The 22,329-nt window shown below is 42.8% G+C and overlaps 1 protein-coding gene across 17 annotated transcripts; it reads left to right on the top strand.

The window, feature by feature from the left end:
- Positions 1 to 210: 210 nt before the first annotated feature.
- Positions 211 to 20,730, top strand: LOC111243026 (uncharacterized). 17 transcript variants are annotated; one of them, XM_086978328.1, is made up of 5 exons: positions 211 to 399; positions 11,079 to 11,319; positions 15,791 to 16,149; positions 17,100 to 17,242; positions 20,171 to 20,730. In XM_086978328.1, exons 3-5 carry the CDS (start codon positions 15,994 to 15,996, stop codon positions 20,427 to 20,429), a joined length of 558 nt encoding a protein of 185 aa, XP_086834454.1. In that variant the 5' UTR covers positions 211 to 399; positions 11,079 to 11,319; positions 15,791 to 15,993; the 3' UTR covers positions 20,430 to 20,730. The 17 variants fall into 17 exon arrangements, with proteins under 17 accessions (XP_086834454.1, XP_086834503.1, XP_086834489.1 ...); XM_086978380.1 differs by lacking the exons at positions 211 to 399; positions 20,171 to 20,730 and adding exons at positions 10,486 to 10,797; positions 18,828 to 19,359; XM_086978385.1 differs by lacking the exons at positions 211 to 399; positions 20,171 to 20,730 and adding exons at positions 10,487 to 10,797; positions 19,366 to 20,039.
- Positions 20,731 to 22,329: the final 1,599 nt, after the last annotated feature.

Raw genomic sequence — 22,329 nt, 5'->3', positions numbered from 1 at the left:
AACATGATCTTGAAACGGGTACAAAAGCAACAGATGACGTGAAGCGCGTGTGTTCGCCCACGTAACGTTGGTTGTCAACGTGCAGGTCACTAAATAGTCGCTTGGTCAAGTGACCGGGCTGTTGTGTCTTTTAACGCTCTTGTTGCATACAGGGGCCCTGCTGTGAGGTGAGATTGTTTCTCTCGAGAGACAAAATCATTTAGATCTGTTTTTGTCACCCCGCATCCCCTTCGCTATGCTCTTTTCGCAATGTTGTTCACCATAGCGCTCGCTTATCGCTATGCAGCCAGGCAGGCAGACAGACTAATGCAGCCTGGGAAAGCATGCTTCATGTGTATTTAGGTATTCTGACTGAAAAAGGCCGATTTAGCATTTGGAAACTTCCTGGGTCAGAACAATGTAAGTAGTCAACTTGTCGTGATCAGAACTGCTCGGTAAAGATGGATCAGCTGGCCGATGAGTGTACACCAATGCTTATAACTCTCATGGCTCATAGTTTGAGCGCTGATTGGATTGCGCTCTCAAGATTGACCTCGAAAATCAACTCGCCTCTGCCCTTCATCTAGCCTAAGCGTGGTCAGCTGGCTCTTTTAAAACATGCGTTTTTTCTTTGTCAGTTTACTGCAGTCAACTGCTACAGTGTCCCATCTACTATAGTTAAAACCGGTAACACCGGATATATATCAGGTCTGAAGGTCCACGCGCGGAAAAACCAAACATCTTCTAATCAATGTATTATATGTTAAAGCGATTATATGTCGATCTTATTTCTATACTCATTTTATTTATATTTGTAACTTTATTGCGGTTGATTTCAAAATAAGCAGACAGACAAGCGGCACGTCCACTGACGGCATTCGCAGAACCGGTGGTGCTTTCCGATCGGGTCATGCGTCCCAAGTGGGTCATTCATTAGATTCAAAAGGGGAAAGTCCGCGTTGTCGAGCGCTGTTCTGTGCCTTGAACACTGTCGTTTCTGTACGTATGTAGTTAGATGCTTGCAATAGTTTTAGAAATTCATCGCCCCCCCGATCTCGTTTGTGAAAGCATGGCACCGTTCGTTCTTTTGACTAGAACGATAGTTCTGCAGAGGTGATGCGCTACTGGATAACAGCCAGCACACTTGTAGAGCCTGTATCGGCACAGCCAATTGAGGAATAAGTGACACGAAAGATTCACTTGACCAGCGACCGACCCACCGACCCATTTGGCTTCCTTATTAAGTAGTAAACGCATTCCGTTACTGTTGCAAAATAAACATTCTAGTAATTAGCTCTGTTAGTCAGCAATTCTTCCCCTTTTATATGTCTACAATACTTCTAGTTAATTGTTTGTTTAGCAGTTAATACGCCTGTAATTACACTCATCAGAAAAAACAGATTACCGAACTAATCACAAGGAACACCAACCAATTAAATCCTCGTGTTTCTATTTTTTTTTTTACGCATATGTTAACCCATAACAGGTTCACTCTACGTAGGAAATATGTAGTTCGGTAGATGATGGTCGTTAAAAAAAAAGACTCGGCCTACTTATAATATTGACGAATTGTTTACGCTTCCCATCGAATAATATGAATGCATTATAGACATAGAAATGGGAATGCATCGTTGTTTTATGTCCCTGTAAAATTATCAGGCTCTCAGATTAGTACCGTTGAGCAGTCCCCTTACCCCGCGCGGTAATCGTACATAGGACGCTCTTTTTTACTTCCACGGGCCAGGCGCCTAACGGGAGGCAATCGCTATGATTAATATTAACTATTTTTCAGCGGTCGTTGAGACGCAAAATGAGGCAGGGCTTTGCTAGGGCAGATCTTTGGATAGCCGATAGTTCCTCTTTTATTCTGGCTGCCTAGCTCTGTCGAGGCATACGTGTCCTTTCCAGTATCAGAACAAACATCTGATACCCAACGGACAACATAATGACCTAGAGTTTTAGTCCGGTCGCTTTGTTAAAGGTTCTGTGCCTATAGCTGTTGATATATCTGTAGAGTGCTCAAGAGTCCACTATAATAGTGGCAAGCTGTCGTTTAGACATTACGTCTGGCGATAGCCATAGTTGCGTTACAAATCTTACTCATTTGACTTGTAGGAGTATTTTCTAGATAAAAGAAAAAGTAAACGAAATACCCGTAATATGACAATTCCCTATTTAGAGTAAATGTACACGTAAAACTGTCATCATTTGAAAGATGTCCAGATGTACAACCAACCAAGCGTATTTGTCTGCACCTCACCAATTCATAACGGAAAACTTTGAATAGTCCAGCGCTAAACATATATTTGGTCTCTAGCGATCTATAATCACGTGTTAATACCACTGTTCTTATTCTTCCTAAGACAATATTACAAGCACAGGGCCCAGATTCACAATGCACACATACGACTTTGCACTGATCCATTTTTAACTGAAGGTTGGCCTATTAAGGCATAAAATAAACCTTTCCAAGCTAACGTTTTTCAATGCAACATGGAAGACTGATCGATACCCGTGAAGAGCGAATTTTGACTCAGCTAATTCGATAGTATCTCTATTTATTGCTAGTACTCTATCGCGCCCATTACGACAATCAACAAATGTTTTTAAGTTATTTGAATTATTGCGTACTTCTCACTCTACGGGGTTATGATACCTGGATTGCTGAAAGCGTGCTTACTTGTCAATCCTTTCATCAAATCAGATCTGCTGGACAGTCAGCGGTGGGTAGGCCGATTCAGTCATTTCCATCCGGTTAGCCGGAAGTTTTTGCACATATCGCCGGACATGGCCTTGCATTGTGAATCCTCGCTGCTGCTATTTCCGGTGTAGAAACTCCTTCTTGCCCGTGCGCCTCTTCCTAACGCAGTCGTGAAGAGAGATCGCGTGGCTGACGCTTCGTCGTCGAGCTCCACTCTCCTAACACAGGTTCGAATTGTCACGCAAATTTTTTGCCGTGCGGAACACCAACATATCGCGCAAGGCCCTCCTGTACATCTGTAGCTGAACACCCTGTTTTTGCAGTCCAGCTTGTTTTCGCCAAGTTTTCGCACCATCTACCACGCGCCGATTCACGCATCAACACGACTTAGAGAGACAAAGGGGTTATCACGTCCGTTTAGCAACGACTGCCCCTATACCAGCGTGAATTCATTCGCCCCGCTTACTTTTGAACAGGTCGAGTTGTTAGGTTTACGTTATAGTTTGTGGACCTACTAGTTGAGATCGTCAAATACTAAGTTTCGCCCCGCGCCGCTTGTACAAAATGTGCAGTTCCATATACATAGATGAAACATGAAGAATTTTTGCTTGTGTGACGTGTTTTTTATTAGATATATCACGACTTTAACATATAAGCACACGTATTTGATTTTGTTTTCGCAAGCAGGATAGCATAGGGCATGTTCGAGTTAAGGCTATTACGTTTGCACATATCTAGTCAGGTTGTTCTAACACCGCCGCCTATATGTGTCCTAATGGACTCAAGGATGAGACTCTGCGAACTACATTTTTTTTCGCTGAGGGCGGCTTTGATATAACGAATAAAAAATATAGTAAATAAATTTACACCCTTGAAAAAGTACTTTCACCGTCGAACATGGTTAGATGTGAGCTTGTCAAGTACGAATTAGTGTGAAGCCACTCGTACGAAACGTATTATACAGAAATAAATATTATATAGGCCAAAATCAGAGGCATTTAGGCCTTTAGTGGTTTACACAGACGGACTGACTAACTGTAAATAGCAGGGGAGTGAAAAACACAGGGTGCTTAGATAAAGCGAATGAATGAGGCACCACGTGATGACTGCGGATAAGGATTTAATAAATTTTCGGATGGGCTAAATATGCAGGGAAGTACCAAATGGTTCACGTGAGGTTCGAATGCATTGCATTATGTATAATATAGAATAAATCATAACCGCCAAAGTGATAGTGTGGACTTCCCTAGGATTGAGCGTTAATCCTCTTGACCTTTTCTAACCAGCCGCTCCCCGCCAACTTTAGCGTATGGCATTGATTTTATAGGAAGCATTCGCTATCGTTCCTACATTACCTAAATAATAACATTTCTCACTATCTAGTATAAAGAGACCTGGTACTTTGGTAATTATATAAGGCAGCCCAAACCGGTAGATATTGCCTTCGGTCGTTAGAAATATCCTCTAATAAAATAAGGTTTCTTGCTTCTAAAGCACATTGCACATAGTAGGCCCAGCTTTAGACCCTATACGAGAACCACACGCATTTGCTCGATCCATGTAGAAACAAAGAAAATAATTTGAGCTATTGGATAAATGCATTGGAAACTCTGTATCGACATCCAAAGCCGAGTGTTTAGAATAACAAGGCGGAAAATTTCCTCGTGTTCTTCAAGATGTAGCTGTCACTGATCACTCTTAAATGCTAACCGCGGTGGACGCTTCAACATAGAAAAATCAAACTTTAACTGAAGAAGCACGAATTTTACGCATAAAAAATACATAAATTGTATGATATTCCGTTACAAATGCCCCTAACTACCAGGATCATTACAATAAGCAAAACAGAACATAAAGTCATATTTACAATAGCAATATGTAACAATCACTTATAAGACAATTCACTTGATTCATATCGGTATTGAAGTACGATTTGGTAGCATTAGCGAATGTGTACCTCTTATTAAATATCTGCGTCTTACCAACCTAATCACCAGTCATTGAGTTACCAAGCTGATCTAGAAATGATTTCAACATGCTTTCATGGCTGCCAGTGTAAATCGCAGGTTGTTCTATCACTGGCAACCAGCTGCATATGCGCATAGACGAATTTTTCATAGGGAACGACGCAAGTTTCATACCTTATAGACGACAATCTTTTGATGTGCCTATGACTGTGCGAGTGCGCGTGTGCGAACTCCGCCTAACTGCCCTTCGCATCAGCCCGGTGAGGTCACGGTCGAGATTACGATGGCTTCCACCTTCAGTCCTAGGCAGCCCAGTTTAATCCTACCTATTGGCAGAAGCGGAGAAGTAGCTCTCTTCGGTTGGGTTCTGATCCTCAAAGATCTTATAGTAACTTTTTGGGTTTCATCTTCTAGCCCTGGTTTATGAAGAAACGTCCTCTACCTTCGGTCGCTGCCTTTACTTGAACTGTGCCGCCAATGTTCTGCCCAGGACAAAAGCTAGTGCTCCTGGAGCCGATCACAAGACAGGCGTGACAGATAGTAATAGGCACCGATGACAGGAAAAAGTTACGTAGATAAATAGCACGGATCAAAGATTTACAGGAAGAAGATGGCTGCTGCTGAGGCTCATTGGAATCCGGCCGAGTGCTGTTTTTAACAGTGAGCTACTGCAATGGCGGGTGTGAAAAAACCGAAGCAGCAATTCAAGAACACAACATACTTTTACTAATACGCACTCCTGTGGCTGTGGTCCTCGCGCCGTGTGCTTTGTCTGACGTTAAACGGGTAACTTTTTATTTTTGCTCATTGACTCAGGCTCTACACAACTTTCTGTTGATCCTTTTGGCACTTTGACGTCGCTGCTAATCAACTTATTCATAATCTGTACGGCGATGCTAACGATGACACTTGATGCGCCAGGTGACGTACCCATAGATCGTTTTGACTGAGCAAAGCTGCCAAGTCATCGACGTAGCGTTGTTTGTTGACCATCTGGATGCTGCCCTAACTGTGACGCTTCCGACAGTCGTAATGTTTCCTGGGGCAACTGTAAAGACGTCGGAGGCTGGTGCTTCTAGTGCTGGATTGTTAGCGAATTGAGTACAACCGCACGCTGCCTACTACAACCGCGATTTTCTCGTAATGCGATTCGTACTAGGATCTATCCGATCACTGTTTTCAACAAAAACCATTCGACTGCCTGGATACGCTACACAGAAAGCAGTTGTGGCAGTGGTCTACCCAATTTCCGCAAACTGTTTTTGCATATCCTGGCACCATTGTCATATAAACGCATAAACATGAAGCAAGCGGGACGATCTTCATAGAAAGTGGCGCATAATTGAGGGACAGTCGAGACAAAGATTCGTTTTGTCTTGAGTTGCGTTATACTAATGGGCAGCCTCAACAGAGAAGACATAGCGAACATGCGCTAGCCGGCGCCATTAGTGCAGGTTACTAAGCACAAGTGCCACATGTTTTAAGCAGAAAACAAATAACGAGAAAAAGGGATGTTATGTATTTGTATTAGCTACGTGGCCTGCGATAATATAGGAACAAAGACCGAAAAGAAAGACGCAGATCATTAATACGGATCCTCTGCAAGAGACCTGATATACACTGTTCCGTTATGCGTATTCTTTTGCTTGAATTACGTGACTGATGCCTTTCTGCGTTGATATAAACAACTCCTACAATCAGCGACTGCAACTCGTCTCCCAGAAACAGCAGCAGATTGACGGAACCTATTTTTCTTTGTTCTCCTAAAAAACAAATCAACCTGCCTGCTATTACGATGCCAACCTCTATGTTAGCCTGAGTTGCAACGAAGCTGCAGTACTTTTTCTTTACGATTACTTGCTGCTTTAAATGAAAGAAGACGGGTTAGCAGGCTTACAAGTGCAAGGAGGAAGAAGTATAGCACAGACGCCTTGGGACAACATCATGGAAGAGCAAAGCTCTCCGCTATAATTGCGGGAGTGCTGTTTATGCCACGGTTACAGCGGCTTGTTCATATGGCTTGTATTAAGCAAAGAGTGAGAAAGAATCTTGCAAGAGAACTAAAGGCAGCAAAATTAAGGACTCACTTCTAACGCAACTGGTCTTAGGGATTATGCGAAGACAGTAGAAACAGTTCATACAAGTCGGTATAGACGACGGACCCAGTGAGGCTAAAACAGTCCATAAATTTCAGCAAGGCGACGGCGGGTAGACAAAAGTTGAGGCGGAGGTCATCAGTTTTCGTAAGACGATCGATAATAAGCGAGAAGAAGCCTTGATATTTTTAATACTTTAGATTATCTATGTTTGCAGCAGAAAAGTCAAACCCCTCTCGCCAATGTAGCCACACGAGCAAAGGATAATTGGAAGATCTACGCACTCTTTTAGAGAGGGTCGCGAAGTCACAGAGCTGGAACAATTTTTCGTCGTCCAGAGGAAGCTCAATGCAGTCCCGAAGATATAGAAGCTTCGCCGAACCAATTGCAGGAGTAAAGCTTTAGCGAAATGACTGACAACCTCTACATGATTGCAACCAACTTTGGCCGCGTGTGGCCACTTCGTAAATTTCTTAATCTGTAGGGGGTTATGAACAGATACGCTAAGCAGATGGATAGTGTTGAATGAGGTTGACGCCCTGAGCAATCACTATTATATCAAGCGCAGAGGAAAAAGAGAAAATCGATCTTGTACCACCTCCAAGAATGAGGTTCTAGGGTGAAGAAGCCGCAGCAAGGGCGATTCAGCATTACACTGGACAAAGGGAATGTGCAATAGACGCAGATAGCCTGTAGACTGTTCTAGAAGATACGTTCCAAAGGGCTACCGTGCATGCTAAAGGTAGGGATCAGATGATACAAAGTACTGGTGGAACCAAGCAATAGAAGAAGTACGGTCCGGATGTCACGAAGCTAAGCAGTGGCCCAAAAGACCGAGCGCAGCTGGAAGAGAGCTGGAGCTTGTGGTAGTGGCTGAGGGGCATAGATCTCAAAAAGTAACGAAGAATGACGGCAGAATCTCTCGGGACAGCCGCAAAGACACCATCTAAGGTAAACCGTACGAACTAAGCCACGAGAACAGGCGTGCCGAAAAAAAAGAAAAATATTATTAGAGGACTCTGCCCTCAACAATTTTCTTTTGCCAAAACAGTCTACAAGATTAGCCGAACGCAAGAAGAGAGGATTACTAAGGTGACGACAGACAAGATCGACGAGAAGAACTTAAATTAAAAAAGACTACAAACGGAGCGCTGTTAACGGCAACAAAGGTACTTCTCAAAATGTTTTTTGTGTTGGTTGCCAAGATGTTTACGAAGCTTCCTTGATATGGTACTTTCTCTGCCACCTAGGAAAAAAACTTTGGCAGTTTTCTTTCCAAAGACCAGGAAGACCGTTACATCTACCTACTTATATAATTAATTAAAAAAAATTGAGGTAGCCATAGGAAGCATTGAGACGACTAAAGAGAACAGTTTACGCTCGGATTCGGAAAAATAGCGGATATTACAGGGGGTAAAATTAGCAAGCAAGCCTCGTACAGATGCAAGAGTTCTGTTTTTGATGATGATGTTGGATGCTTAGAATGCGCTCAACAGCTTGCTAGAGAAAACGATGCTTAGACGCCTGAGGAAAAACGCCCCAAAATGCCTCATCAGGATAATCTCCGGATACCCTGAAATATGTCGTTAACAAGAGGACAATATTCCCCATAGTTGCAGGCATTCTTCAAGGTTTTATACTTGGTCCCCTGCTGCAGAATTTTCATGTAGCGAAGTCCTTCGCCTGAATTTATAGCATTTGCTAATGATCTCCCGGTCACTGTGCAGGCGACAAAGTAAGACGAGTCGCGACAAGCGAGGTACTGCCTAAGATTTTCCTATGAATGGACTCAAACTGGCCTTAGTCAGGCCTGCGGCTTAAGCGGAGAAAAAAGTCTTATCTAAGCATTTCCATCAGGCTGAATGGCCAAATTAATTAAGTGCTTAGGAGTTTACCTAGATCAAACAGTAAAAGACACCCCTTATGCAGAAAAGGCTTTCAAGGCAACAGAGACAGCGGTTGAAATCAGGAAATTGGTACCGAACATTTACAGACTCATGGAAGGGAAATGAAGACTGTTAACGTCGGTCAAGGAGTCCACTGCTCTCCTTGGAGCAGCGATTTAGAGTATCCCGCCGTCTTCTGTTCAGACCCGTCTCCGTAAGGTTTAACGGACTCTAGCTCTCAATGTAGTGCAGACGTACAAAACTGCTAGCTGGGAAGCATCTTTGGTGCTAGCTTTTGAGGGCACAAGGCCCATAAGCGAAGGCTGAGCTGGGCAAAGCCAGAAAAGGAAGCGAGGGAAACTATTATAAATGCCTGGCGAGCGGGTGATACGCCACCCCACGTAAAGCAGAAGATGTTAAAATCAAAGACAACATCCTTGTAATTAAAACCTGCATTGAACGAGCGGAAGATGAAGCTACTTACCATCTCATTCGGTCCTCACAGGGCACGTGGTTTTCCAATCCTACCTGCAGAGGATGGGCAAGATACATTCAGACCGGTGTGTCCACTGCGGCTTACGTCGGCTGGCTGGACGACAAATTGCACACAGAGCGCCGTTTAACACACAGCCGGAGAGGAAGTCACTAATTTCAAAGTCAAAAGAGCATTAGCAGTAGGAATTAAATCTTTTAAGTCCAGGGAGCAACGGAGGCAAGGCAAGGTTCTAGTCGGGCGCACTTTCAACAAGGATTAACTTAGGAAAGAAAGTTTGGCTAAATTCAATGACGAAGAAGGGGAAGTTTTTGTGGAGAGATCAGAGGCGCAATTCTGCCTTCCGGCAAGCATCTGGATGGTCACGTGATGGGGGCTCACCTACGGTTATTCCGGCTCGGTGGCATCTATACTACCTCTCTATATTCATACTATTAAACGAATATTCGAGCTAGTACAGAGTGAAACATAGGCGAGGAATTTACAACTAATTGGTGACGATCTTAGAAAAACCAGGTCTCGCTATCGTGGCCGGGTTCCACACTCGGCCCCCATTAGGTAGCTGGCACATAAATCTCATTGCGCTAATCCTTCATAAAAAACGAAGTAGTCTTCGTGCTACACATGTATGCATCTCCATACGAATTCGGGGTACAAAGTGTGTGAGATTGCTTACGGGACCTTCAACTGTTTAAGATTGCCACTGCAGTGCTGTCTTAATGTTGACATCGCGAGTAAGAAAGAAAGCCCGAATCTTATCTCGCTCGGTATGCACTAAAAGCATCTTGTAAAAAGCTCTAACCAACCGAACTTGGTGGCCCTATGACCTCTTGTTGTAACCGTTTAAGTAAGTGCAATTACATGTAAAAGAGAATGTTTCCGGTAAAGCACATACGCTAGTCTATTGCGCTGGGTCTTAGCTTACCACCCATTGCGCTCGTACACACGATTTCAATGAAATATCGCTATAGTCGTTGACAGCTGCGTAAAGCGGTATCTCTTGGCGTTTATATAGCAGAGAGTTGCGCCTAGTACTGAAACTGTTAAGGTCTATCGGAATAGATGCCGTCATATCCGAATTAATGTTAAAATGGCTCACGCATCTCGTTACAGATCAGATATCTAATTCCGTGTGGCTGTACATTTGCTGATAGCAAGTTAAAATGCAAATAACGTCAAGAATGGGGAGCGTATGAAGTATACCTCGATACGTTACCGATACTAGATTGACTAGGAGGCGTCTCTTAAAAGCATTTTCAATACTTGGCATACTGAGACTTCTTATTTCCCCCTCACCGGCAACACCAACAGAAGTACGGGTTTGCTTCTCTAGGTGGTAGATATCGATGTGTTGTACATTCAAAGTGGTATAGTCGTCGCCCTCGCCGGCTGAACGGCCACTTCTAGATTCGTTTGGGTCTCCACCACCGCCGCCTCCCTCTTAATGGTAGCCAGACCCACCCTGCCGCTATGGGTTTGTAACATGCCCAGCAGCAGCCGTTCGCCATCAAGTGAAGTGTACTTCTAGCGAAACGGCGCAACAAACACGCCATTAGACACTTGTTCCGCGCCTGCCAGCTAGATACTGAGCTACTCTGAGGTTAGTTCATGCAGCTATTATTACCTTAAGCCATTTGGTGTCGGTGTGTTTTGGAAGTAATCTACGAAGAGTGTGGTAAGTCTGTAAAAAACAAAAAAGCCTGATTAAGTTATGTGTAGTAAACGCAGTGTGATCCATATTTTGTATCGCTGCCCAGATCATTTTGAATACATCGAACGAGCTGTAAAAATAAGACGGAGTGGAAATAATTTTTCCGACGTTCTGTGCGACCACTAGTAGCACTACCACGCTACTATGTATTATATGCTAAGTGACCCACTTTGCTAAATGCTACATCAATGTATGCCTAGAAAAGTAACAGACGAGACGATACACTGTCGATTTGTTTATCACAGAGTTAGGCATACTTGCGGAGGCTCCTCGCTTAGTAACCCGCCTTCAGGTTCCAAGAGCATAGCGAAAACATCAAAAAACTCGTACAAACATTCGCCGTGTTTGTCTGCTGGCACGAACTCGTTTTTGAACGCTATGGATGCTATGAGATTGTGTCCCTAAGGTACAAGATCGAGTTCTTGTTGTTGTGTTGGATCGAAGCGACTTAGGAGCGTAGCGTTTGCGCGAGCGATCAGACTAACGGTGAGCCAATTAATTATGGTCTTCGTCTTTCATTCTCCTTGTCCTTAATGCCGCATTTTTGTACTACAGAACTTCATATAGTTATAACGTATGGGAAACTCATTTCTCAGACGTATGTTGTGAATAATACCCAGAATCAACTCTGTGATATAAGCAAGCTTCAATAAATGAGAGGTACACATTGTAAGACAGTTTATACACGTGCTCGTATCGAGAGTTACGTAGACAACTAGAACGCCTGGCTGATGGACTAATATAAATTACAAGCTTTTACAAAACCAAAAAATGTACTATCTCTACTCGAGGTTCTGCTTCCTATAACTGGACCAATGCGCTTCACTGTACTTTTAGCAATTTCCTAGCATGATCAATCGAATGGGTATTGAATTCTTGCTAGTTGTTTCGCCTTTCAAGCTCTAAACAATGCTTGATAAACACCTCTGTTTTGCCCGGTAAGAATACGATGTACCAACTAACAAGAAACGCAACAAAAAAAAGGGTACACACCCATAAATATATAGAGTACTGTGGTCTTAGTAAAAATCTAACAGTGTATACCTATGCAAGTGTCTTTTAATCAGAAACTCGATGATTTTTGTACTAGTTGAATTAGTTCATTTATATGAACTAACGTTTTCCAGAGCTAGGCATCTGGTCCCAGATGGCAATATTTTACCCTAGCTTCAGGCTGACCGTTTAGAAAGAGCCTTCCATAGATGCAGACGCTTCGTAACCTTCATCTGCGAAAGAGCAACGATTAGGTAGGTATACGGTGTGCTTCAACGCAGTGGTCTGTATATGTTTCTTTTGACTGGGGGCAGAAGCTAGGGTTTTTGAAGGCGGCACGCCGCAGCTGTTAGCGTCAAGTAGGGCTGCGGGGGCCTGGAAACGGAATGAGGTTAGGCTTGGGTCGCCCGTTCGCTTATGGCGCCTGTTCGCTGGCCTGTGCCGTTGAAATGACAGTTATCCTCTGTGGCGCACCAAATTATTTTACTTTCGGCTGTCGGTTCTACCCTTAAACTGACAAATCGTCTGTTAGCCTCTGCCGATGCAGACGTAATAAGGCATCGCCCGATGCTGAGTCACTCTGTAAGGCCACAGCAGCCACGGCGTTAACCGCTGTGGCTGCTATGGCTTGCTTATGACATTCCGCCCCTTGCACGGCGATGGCTTGACAACTTACTTGTCCAGAGATAGACTAAAGCTCGATTAGAGTTTAAGCGCTGGGCTGGCAATTTCATTCAAGCTACGTCGAACGCAGGATAATTAGGGATACATGATATTTAGTTTTTGGCCGACGCTAGAATGGCATAGCATGACGGCATAACGACATGTTGTGGAGGCAAAATTGTTATCAATTCTGTAATGAGAACGCAGCGCTAATGTCGGTGTAGTCACGTTTATTTTCTCATTGTATATTAACAAAATTCTATTACTTGTAAATTGTATAGTTATGCAGTAAAATGTGCAGATGAGGTTGCGAATATGTCTTGCTGTGATTTATACAGGTAACTTTCGTATGATAATTATATATTTCCTTAGTTATTAAGGGGTAGCGGCTCCCATCTGTAAAACATAAGCCTTTATAGGTCAGTCTAGCCGACCTCGTCGGCTTGCTTCTACGATACGATCCGTTGTTCCGCCTTTATTTTATCATCACACGTACTCAAGACTTCGTGTAACTTGAATCAAGGTCTCATTCGATCGTGTTGTTTGGCTCGTTTGTATACCGTCATACTTGTGAGCAACAATCAATAGCCTCGCTCCCGCACTGAGACGCACATTGAGCGACACTACAAACATCAACCAGGCGCAGAAGCATTGTGTGCTTTTTCCGTTTGCCCACTGGCCGGAACTAAGTGAGTGGGAACCAATATTCACACCGCTGCGCGTGACCTTCAGGGGCCGTAAACGCGTATCGTACGAGCCATTGCTTTAGCCGACAACAGGTACGAGCCTGTCGCACAGGTCGTCGATGAGAAACATGCGTATCTCAACAAACGATTCGGCTCTTCCGTTTTCATAGAGGAAGAAAGCTAGGACAATAGTATTTCGTTGGAACGAGAGACAAGTTTACAGATAGAGATATTGAGTTTAAAGGTTTTTTCAGCTTTTGACCTTCAATAACCTAAGCTACCTAATGTTTCTGTCTGTCCAAGCATCAGCAATCACTGTTTGAGACGAAGCACTGAGACATCGGGTCGATTTACATCTGCCTGTATCATTACGACATCGAGCTCTCTAGTGACTTTATTGCAATGATACAGACTGCAAACGTCCAGGTTCGTTAGCTTTACTCAAAAGTTGGAGATATTCCACGGTCTCGGTAGAGGATAGTGAGAGATCGCTACAATGACAGAGCGCTTCCCGAAAGAGACGCCATTCACTGTCGCTGCCTGTACTGAACCTTGCTTTAAATAAATCGCTGCTTCTGATCTTGTTATACAATGCGTCATTCGAATATATATGTCATATATCTGGTTTCCGTATCTCGGTCAGGCCATATTAAAAGCGAAATTGGCCTTTTTTTCTTTATAGCAAAACCACTATATACATACAATACCATCTGCACAAAATGCGCATACGGAGCAGTTTGGTGTCACTTCAAAAGTGAGCAGATTAATGAAACGGCTTTCTTTACGTATTATTTCATAGTTTGTATTGTGCACTAATAACGTGTTGAATAACGTGTTGAATAACGTAGAACAAACGAACCTGAAAATTTTACTTCAACAACGTGTGAAATCGTCTGGGTACTGCTGCATTAATGGTTCGCTTTAGACACCATAACATGTCGACCCTTCTTCCACTTGACGATCGAAAAGACGCAGGCTACTAACTTTCGTGCGGATTTTTCATGCTTGGCTTGGATCGCCGAGCATGCTCTTATCTCAATGTCACCATTACCACCGATATGTGTGTCAAAATTCTTGGATCCAAACCTGAACAGATATTTCAGTGGAGCAACATCATAGCGAAAACGGAATCTGTTCATCTGATCCTTTTTCTCAATTTCCGATACGTCGCTAATGTGAAACTTCAACAATTTTCTATTGCGCTTTCCACCAAAATTAGACCTAGGTATCGGCCTTTCGTATGTATCGCCTTCCGTCATATTCCTGTCCCTACTTTCGATATGTTTGCGTGTACGTAGAGCGAGATATTACACCGGACGGTAGGTACTGCTTCGCTATTGTTCATTATTTCACATTGCTTATTTTTGCCATTTGTGGATAGTCGTACGCGGTGGAAGGCCCTCTCTTTGTTCCACAAGGCAGCTGGTCAGATCATATAGCTTGCTCCTGATTTTGCCAGCAGTAACTTACGGCATTCTGGTTTAACAAAGTACGTTCTACCACTCGAAGATGCCATTTTTGACACTGATCCTCTCAGTTCTACCTGGATTATTATTTACCTGGACAGCGCTTTAGGGTTGGCTTACAATGAAAAATAAGTAGCAAAAATTATAATCTTCACTGTCGACAGATCCGTCGGTGGTCGAGGTCGAAGTCAACGTAAATTTGCTCACCCGAAAAATGGTGTCAATAATTTTTTCAGCAAAGAACGAGCTTTTTAACAGTATGTTTTTAAACACATTTGATTATACTGAGCAGGAATATAAGAAGGAAAAACAGTGAGCACCTGTCTCGACCTTACAAATCATTCAAAAGCAACGATCACCAAGTAATAGGAAGTATCTTCACAGCAGAAAATCACACTGGGTAGGAAGGCGTATGCCTGTTCGCTAAGTTGTATCTTCATTATTCTCAGATCCCGTTGGTTACCATGGTGATGACTAACTATCTACATTACACATATGTTCAGAGCACCATACGTGACAATATATGTAGTAAATCATATCAAATCCAATGAACTGACATACTTCGTTCGAAACGGATTTAAAAATTATTATTTGAATATCGAAAAAATAAAAAATACCCTTTTATTTTATTATTAAGGATATTATTATATTAAGGGTACCGGCCATGAAAGTCAACAATTTAGACCTCGGTACAGCGTTGGTTACTATGAGCAGCATCATAATAGTATTGGTAAATACTGTTCTTCAAATCAACGAGTTTGGTACAGACTATTGTATACTTTTTTTCATTTTATCTACGCCCATTTCTCTGTATGTCGTTAAATGCCCGCTAGGAAATAGCTCTACTTGTGACACTGCTAGATATTAAATGGCTCAAAGTTATCTCAGAACTACTCAACCCATAAAAAACCCAAAAATAACCACTCATTTCTTCACCACTTATTTCTATAAGCGTCGTATGCCGTACAGCTCTTCTCGAAGAATACTTCTCGAAGAAATTGGCAATGAAAATATTGTTCCTAGATTCTTTTATATTAGACAATCGAACGACGATCTCTTTTCTCCTATATTATAAATGCTTTAGATAACTAAAACCCGTATATTTGATATATTCTTTTTTATTGTTTTTATGTTTGTCCCTTAACCAAGATGTAGAAGGACAATTGCGAAGACAATGATATATATATAACCGATTTGGGACATTATCTTTCATCACTTCAGTCTTCTCGTCTTCAATTCAAGACTGTATGCTTGTTTCTATCGTCCTGAGCTAGCCAATACTCCAACTCTTAAAGGAACAAAAAACAGCCAATTATTAACGTCAGCCTCGTGTAGGGATAACAAAGAACAGAATGGCCGCAAAACGTGTACGCCCAGAGGGTTATTTTATTCCACGGATCTACCAACCTAACGTCGATTACGAGGAACGCCTTGTAAGTCCCTCGATTGCCGATATTGAGCGTCGCCAAGGAACCGTCTATCTTGTATCGTCCCTTGTAGAAGAAAGGGTATGTATCAGATATATAAACTAGATTTGGGGTTATGAAGCTCAAATTTGATTCAAGATGAACCCACAAATATTATAAAATAGAATCATAATTCATAAGATAGCTGGATTTACATAAGAGGACCCAAAGTAATACACAACATTGATCAATTCTGAAATACCAATTGACAGCGTTCGATGTTTCTAAACAATCGTCTATTGGGAATTATGAATTATTATTGAATGAATAGTTACGGTGATACTCCGATAACATGCCTTCCATCAGTTCACTTCACTGTTAAGGACCTCAGCGCCCATAAATGATGGCTATGGTAACAATAGTCGACAACCTTTGACCGTCAGCCGAAAGGAATCGATTTACATTTACACTAATACAAATAACAGAGGCGAACATTATTTACTTTTTTTACATTTTGTTCGGCTACTATTTTTGTATAGCACTCATTGCAAACTGGCTTTTTCTACACACAAAGCTTTGATACGCTTCGAATCACTTGAAGACCGCATATTGAGTTGACAACTTCCTGTTGGTTTGCAAAGTGGCCCGCACTGAATCTGAATATCTGAAAATAAATTGCTTGTCACTACTCCTGACAGATTAGCGTTATCGGATGAAACGTCCCATGTGATAAAAGCCCTTGACTTAACTTTTTCAAAGTTTAGACCGTCGTTTGATACCAGCGTTCGTCGAGGTACGGTATTCGTACTTTCAAAAGCTGCTTACTTAACACAGCAGAACCCACTTTCGACTATAGACGTGTAACTCACCCTGTGCTCCACTTATATACTACCGTTGAACTTAAATGTTACCAATACTACAAATGAACCGAGCTTTCTGCGCGGTATCCTCATTAGTACAATGTTTAAATACAACGTAAGTTTCTAAACTTGCGCACAGTGGATATCCAAGCCGTAATCGACAATCACATGTCTTCATTTCGTTCTCTGCAGGAACCGTTCCGTGGCGGTATTGGCCAATACGATCGACTTAGTGAGCAAATCTCGCAGCGTCAGTTGCGTGGACGGATGGAGGCGCGCGCCCAAGAACACGACCGAGTAATGCGTAATGCCTTCGACGCCGCCGATTTTCAAAGGTGACTTATGTCCTATCAATAAATGCCAGTAATGTCATTGGAGACTGTGCTAGTACTGGGATACTAGCGTACCTTGTATTGATATCATTTAGGAGTTCGTTTCTCTATCTGCATTATCTCGCTGCGAAGAAACTGCGCAGTTGCTAGTTATTTTTGAAACACCAGGTAACGTAAGCAACGATCCGCTCTTTTTGCCTGGGCGAGTACTGCTCCTAACCTGGTCACACTGCCATCTGTAACCTCGACTCCAGATCCTGCCGAAAGTGGCACAGGACGTACTTCTTTTGCTATGTTCGATTGCAACAGCCCACTGGTTTCGTCATGGTCGGCGTTTCAGAACAAGTCCTTTGTGTTGGCCACGGCGCAGCACAAGCTGATGATACGCGCGCGTGAATCTCGTATGAACGGTCGGCAAGCATAGGTTGAGCTCAAGCTAGCGGATGCCGGAGTAAACAGGGCTTCCACTAATAAAATTTTGTCTGATTTCGGGAAAATACTGGTGGCCGAGATCTTCTTTTTTTCGTCTTTCCACAGGCTGGTAGGTCGGCGACCCGCCAGAGATGAGTTATGTGGGCATTCAAGTCAGGGGAGTAAAGTATTACATCCTCGAGGTGGATGAGAGTCATTTCGTATTTTAAAGGCCCAACATCGCGGGTGGGTTAGCGAGTCCGAACAGCATCTGTTTAGACTGGTAGAGCCCCGACAATGCAAAGCGCCGTCTGTCGTCTGCTGATCTGCCAATATCAGCTGATAATGTTTAGGGTGTTAAGTAATCAACACCAGTGAAGGCACTGACGACGTAATCGACGCGGGTATATTCACTTCGCGGTAGAGCTCAGCGTGCGGTAGTCGACGTACGCAAAAATGTATTGTCATAGTATCGCCAATACTACTGGAGAAGTTCACGTGTTGAATGAGGGCTCGACGGTGTCGTTGCACAGCATACAACTTCATTATTACCTGCCTCTGCGCGAATGGGATTCACCATGGCTGGGGGTGAATCGGAGGTAAATTGCTGGTTGGATCGTCTGCTGTATAAGACTGGTATGGGTGAGTCTGTCTGACTGCTTGAAGATATAGCCGTATTAGGCTTACAGTGTTAATACTGCCTTTTTTGCGCTGTTTTATTACGCGGCTTACGTTTAGCTCGACGGTCGGATCCCTTACTTACACTTACCCTTACCTGACACTAGCCCAGTTGTATGGAGGTGCATACGAATCCCTTGGAGAACAATTTGAGACCCCGTCCACCTGCAATACAGCGTTAGCGTGGTTTGTTCCAGTAGCTCTATAGTAGTAACTATACGTCGGATAACTGCCTTTTCCCTCAAAAACAGCTTGTCTGAAACCCGTTCCTCCGCAAGCTTGTTGGCTATGAAAAAAGGCTCCTCCGGTTCATTGTCAAACACGAATGGGTCATCGGCGGCCCCGTTTGTTGAGCCGATTCTACGGCAACAAGGCTTCAGGCTTTGCTTGGTCTCCTCGCAATTTAAGCATCTCCGGCCGGGTGTTTATCGAGCCCTCACCCTGTTAAGTCGCGGTTGTGACGACTCACGCATTCAAACATTTCTTTGTTCTATTCCAGAGAATTTGGCGCGCAAGTTGCCGTCGAAGGTCCGGTGAAGGCCTCGAAGGCGTAAGGTAGCTCCCCTATCGATCTATCAGGAACGTTCTTCCAGTATAAAAAAAAACTTGCCCGCGGGCATAGGCGTACCGGGTTCACTTCTAAGAATCTCTACAGCCTTGGCGATAGGATTGCCTCAAACGCCACGTTTCATCTACCGTTCTAAACTATGGCCTAGTCGGAACGATATCCTAAGGAGCCAGTAGAGAAGCCAACGGACTTCAAGCAAATCGACTCCATTTGCCAGGCCCCGTGTGGTTCAGCTGCGGCAAATCGAATAGGAGGACTGGCAGTAGAGCAATTTTCATGATATCCCTGGACAGGCGAGAGACGGGAGTCTCAACCGTAAAACGCGCATCCGATGAGTCTATATCGTCTGCGTTCAGGCACCTTTCACTAAGGTTTCAAGTTTTACGTCCGGTATCGCCATTGGACATTCATTAGACGGGAGGGCTTTTGACAAGAAACAACATGTGTCTACGCTCTGATTCGATTTCAGACCATCACTAGCATGCTGATTTGTTCCGATCTGACCTTCGTGGTGGTCAATGCCTGACATCGTCGTCTTCTCTGACCCTGGCCTTGTTTGTTGTCCAAGATTCGATCTACTGTTACTTCTACGAAAATGCTGCAAATAACAATACGTGGACAATATCTGGAGATGATGATTTTAAAAATGTCCCCGACGCGCATGCTCACATTATATGTATATATTATTATTTTTATTGATAATACAGTACTAATGCCAGTGACTTGAATTTACTGCAGTTGAATTTGTCTAGCACGTATTTGGAACGACCCTTGTAAAGATGACGAATTTTATTAGCAAAGGCACAGAGCACCTAGAAGCATAGAAGCATATCTTTATGAGAATCTTTGAAACAGATCAGTTGTAAAGTCGTTTGCCCATTTTCTGGATTTTATCCCAGTAAGTTTTTCTTGTGGGGTATCTTAAAGATAGTCTACGTAAGAGGACCTATGGAACTGGAAGATTTAAAAACTGCAACTAAGCAAAAATACGCCGCAGCATCAAATGTTCATAAAGCAATAGACCCTTAGCAGCAATGTATTGACCAGAACGATTATAAATCTGTGCATTTTATATAGAGTCCTTTGCAATGTAAGTATTAATCGAGTGTAAATAAAACTGAAGTTATTATTATTCACAGTGTATATACGTCTCTTTCTAGGATACTCGGTACACATAAACAGCCTTTTTCATATATATAGACTTCATATAGCTGGTTAGTCCTTCGTTTGCAGGTATTCACTCATGGTAAATTTGTTCCGGCTTGCTAAAACAGGATGCAGGTGATGGACGGTTCGTTCTGCAGGCGCTTCATGCCTCCAGTGGAGATGACTAAGAGAGATTTAAAGCATGCGACTCACTTGAAGATGATGGAAAGACGCCGCTTACAAGACGTGCACGACGCCTGGCAAAAAACAAAGGATGAAGAACGTCGAGCGCGTGCACGGAAGTTGTTCCGTCCACTCGAAATTGCGGCCATTCCCGAAGTACCGTATCATAGGGCATACCGGAAGCCTACTCTCTACGATCTTTAAGGACTTCTCAAATGAATCCGGTCAGTGAGGACCAGCTGATGAGGCGTTAGGAAATACGCTGCTATATCGACCAGCGGGGTTATGTAATACAAACATTGAAGATATTAATGTCTTTGGATAATAATACGACTAAACAAAACGACGAAACGGAGGGAGAGACTGCGTTACCATAATACAATAAAATTCAATAACGCAAATAACAGCAGACGCATAGATTAGTGCGGAAAACAAGACTCAACGGTGCTACCATTACAGATCGAAATGACGACGCCTGTAAATAAAGTTCCACCAAATGCCCTTACCTTTGGTCTTTGCTGTCGTATTGCATAGGTGTATAACAGGACGAAAGGCAAAACTACTTGAATAAACAACGAGAAACTTTTCCTCTTGCTGGAAATTTCTAAGAACTATTGGGAATTGTTTACGCTTCAATGTATGATCTGGTCCTTGAAGATACCACAGCAATATTGTGAATTCTATTTACTCCTTGAATTTGTATTTTTCCTGAAAATAGGTAAACTATCGTATTCCTTAAACGTACTCGTACAATCCGATGTCTAAAAAGCACGAAACATTCAAGCATATTTTAATCGAAATAATTTTTAAAGCATTACTTAATTACACTTAACATACACTTTAAATCACTGACTAGTGCTATTTTTTGTAATAAAGCATGTCATCGTGCTGAAATAGATACAAAGACGATTAATAATCCTGAAGTATTTGTAGTCCGTGCTAATTAATGCTAAAAATGTTTGGTTGCGTATCAAAAGGTAAGCTATGGTAAGGTCGCGTCATGGCTACTGTCAGGCGTCCTACTTAACTTAAAGGATTTCTGACGAGCTAGCAAACAGCGGCTATAGGGATTAGCGACTACTTTGGCTGGACTGAGTAATCTTAGAAGTGCAGGCTCTCGTAAACTGGCTTAACTTAGACGTGCAGTGCAAAAGAGGGAAATGTTCACAATATCGCGATCAGTATGTGGTAACGAGATGGATAGCTATTTTCAAGTTGCGTTAAGTTTGTGCCGTCTATCGACACCGTTGGGAGGTGGCTACTAGAGGCACGTAGCCCTGCTAGTCATCCCAAATCTGAGCAATGGCCATCAAAGAGGAGCATATGCAGAGTGAAGGTGAGTTGATGTTCGTAATTCTACCTAGCAAGCATTTTTCGGCCATTGTTCGAGAAGCTTTAGAAACGAGAGTTTCTCTTAAAGCTTCATGATATTAAGCAGCACTACATAATTGAATAGACGATAACCCTGTCCGCCTTTCTCTCTGTATAAATATGAAAAGCTTTATTTCGAATTTCGAGTCCACTCGAAGCTAGATGCATTACGATATTGGATTGATGCAGCTCATTTAGCGGCAAATTTACGTTAGTTTTTCGTGGTTTTTACTTTTCTATAACATATATTTTGGTATAAAACAACAGCATTGATTATTGAAAGGCTCCTTACTCATACAAGTCGTGTAGTGTTTAAAAATAGATTATGTAGTGTCAAAATGTTTCTCATGCTATTGTACAACCAAATACTGTCAGAATAACCTCAATGGTTTAACGTTTGCAACTTAGTAACTTGCGACCGACCGAAGCACCAGTGTGTAACTAGAGTCGAAGATTGTATTGCGTCTTGTTAATTAGCTACTATTCTACACACGCGGATTGTGTAAGTGTATAAGAATATGTTTTACTAGCATTTTCATCCGAGGAACTTCGGATTTTTCTGCAGAACACTATGAAATTCTAAGAAAGAAGTAGGCCGTCGCATGGCAAACGTGAACCGTTAGCGACGTTCTTGCGCTGCTTCTTTGGCTATAGTATCTTTCAGGATAGAAAATAATTTCCAGATTTCTCTCCGGATTAGTACATCGGTTCAAGCAATACGCGATTTCATTGT

The sequence above is a fragment of the Varroa destructor genome, unplaced genomic scaffold, assembly GCF_002443255.2.
Source record: "Varroa destructor unplaced genomic scaffold, Vdes_3.0 BEIS01000001.1, whole genome shotgun sequence".
Classification (NCBI taxonomy): Eukaryota; Metazoa; Arthropoda; class Arachnida; order Mesostigmata; family Varroidae; genus Varroa; species Varroa destructor.
The sequence above is the reverse complement of the archived record's forward strand: the minus strand, read 5'-3'. Positions and strand labels throughout refer to the sequence as shown.

Bases quoted from the DNA above. Each gene is read 5' to 3' on its own strand.
- LOC111243026 (XM_086978377.1), top strand. From the start codon at position 15,994: ATGGCCGCAAAACGTGTACGCCCAGAGGGTTATTTTATTCCACGGATC. The intron at 16,150-17,099 runs GTATGTATCAGA...CGTTCTCTGCAG, and splicing joins CGTCCCTTGTAGAAGAAAGG to GAACCGTTCCGTGGCGGTAT. The intron at 17,243-20,170 runs GTGACTTATGTC...TTGCTAAAACAG, and splicing joins GACGCCGCCGATTTTCAAAG to GATGCAGGTGATGGACGGTT.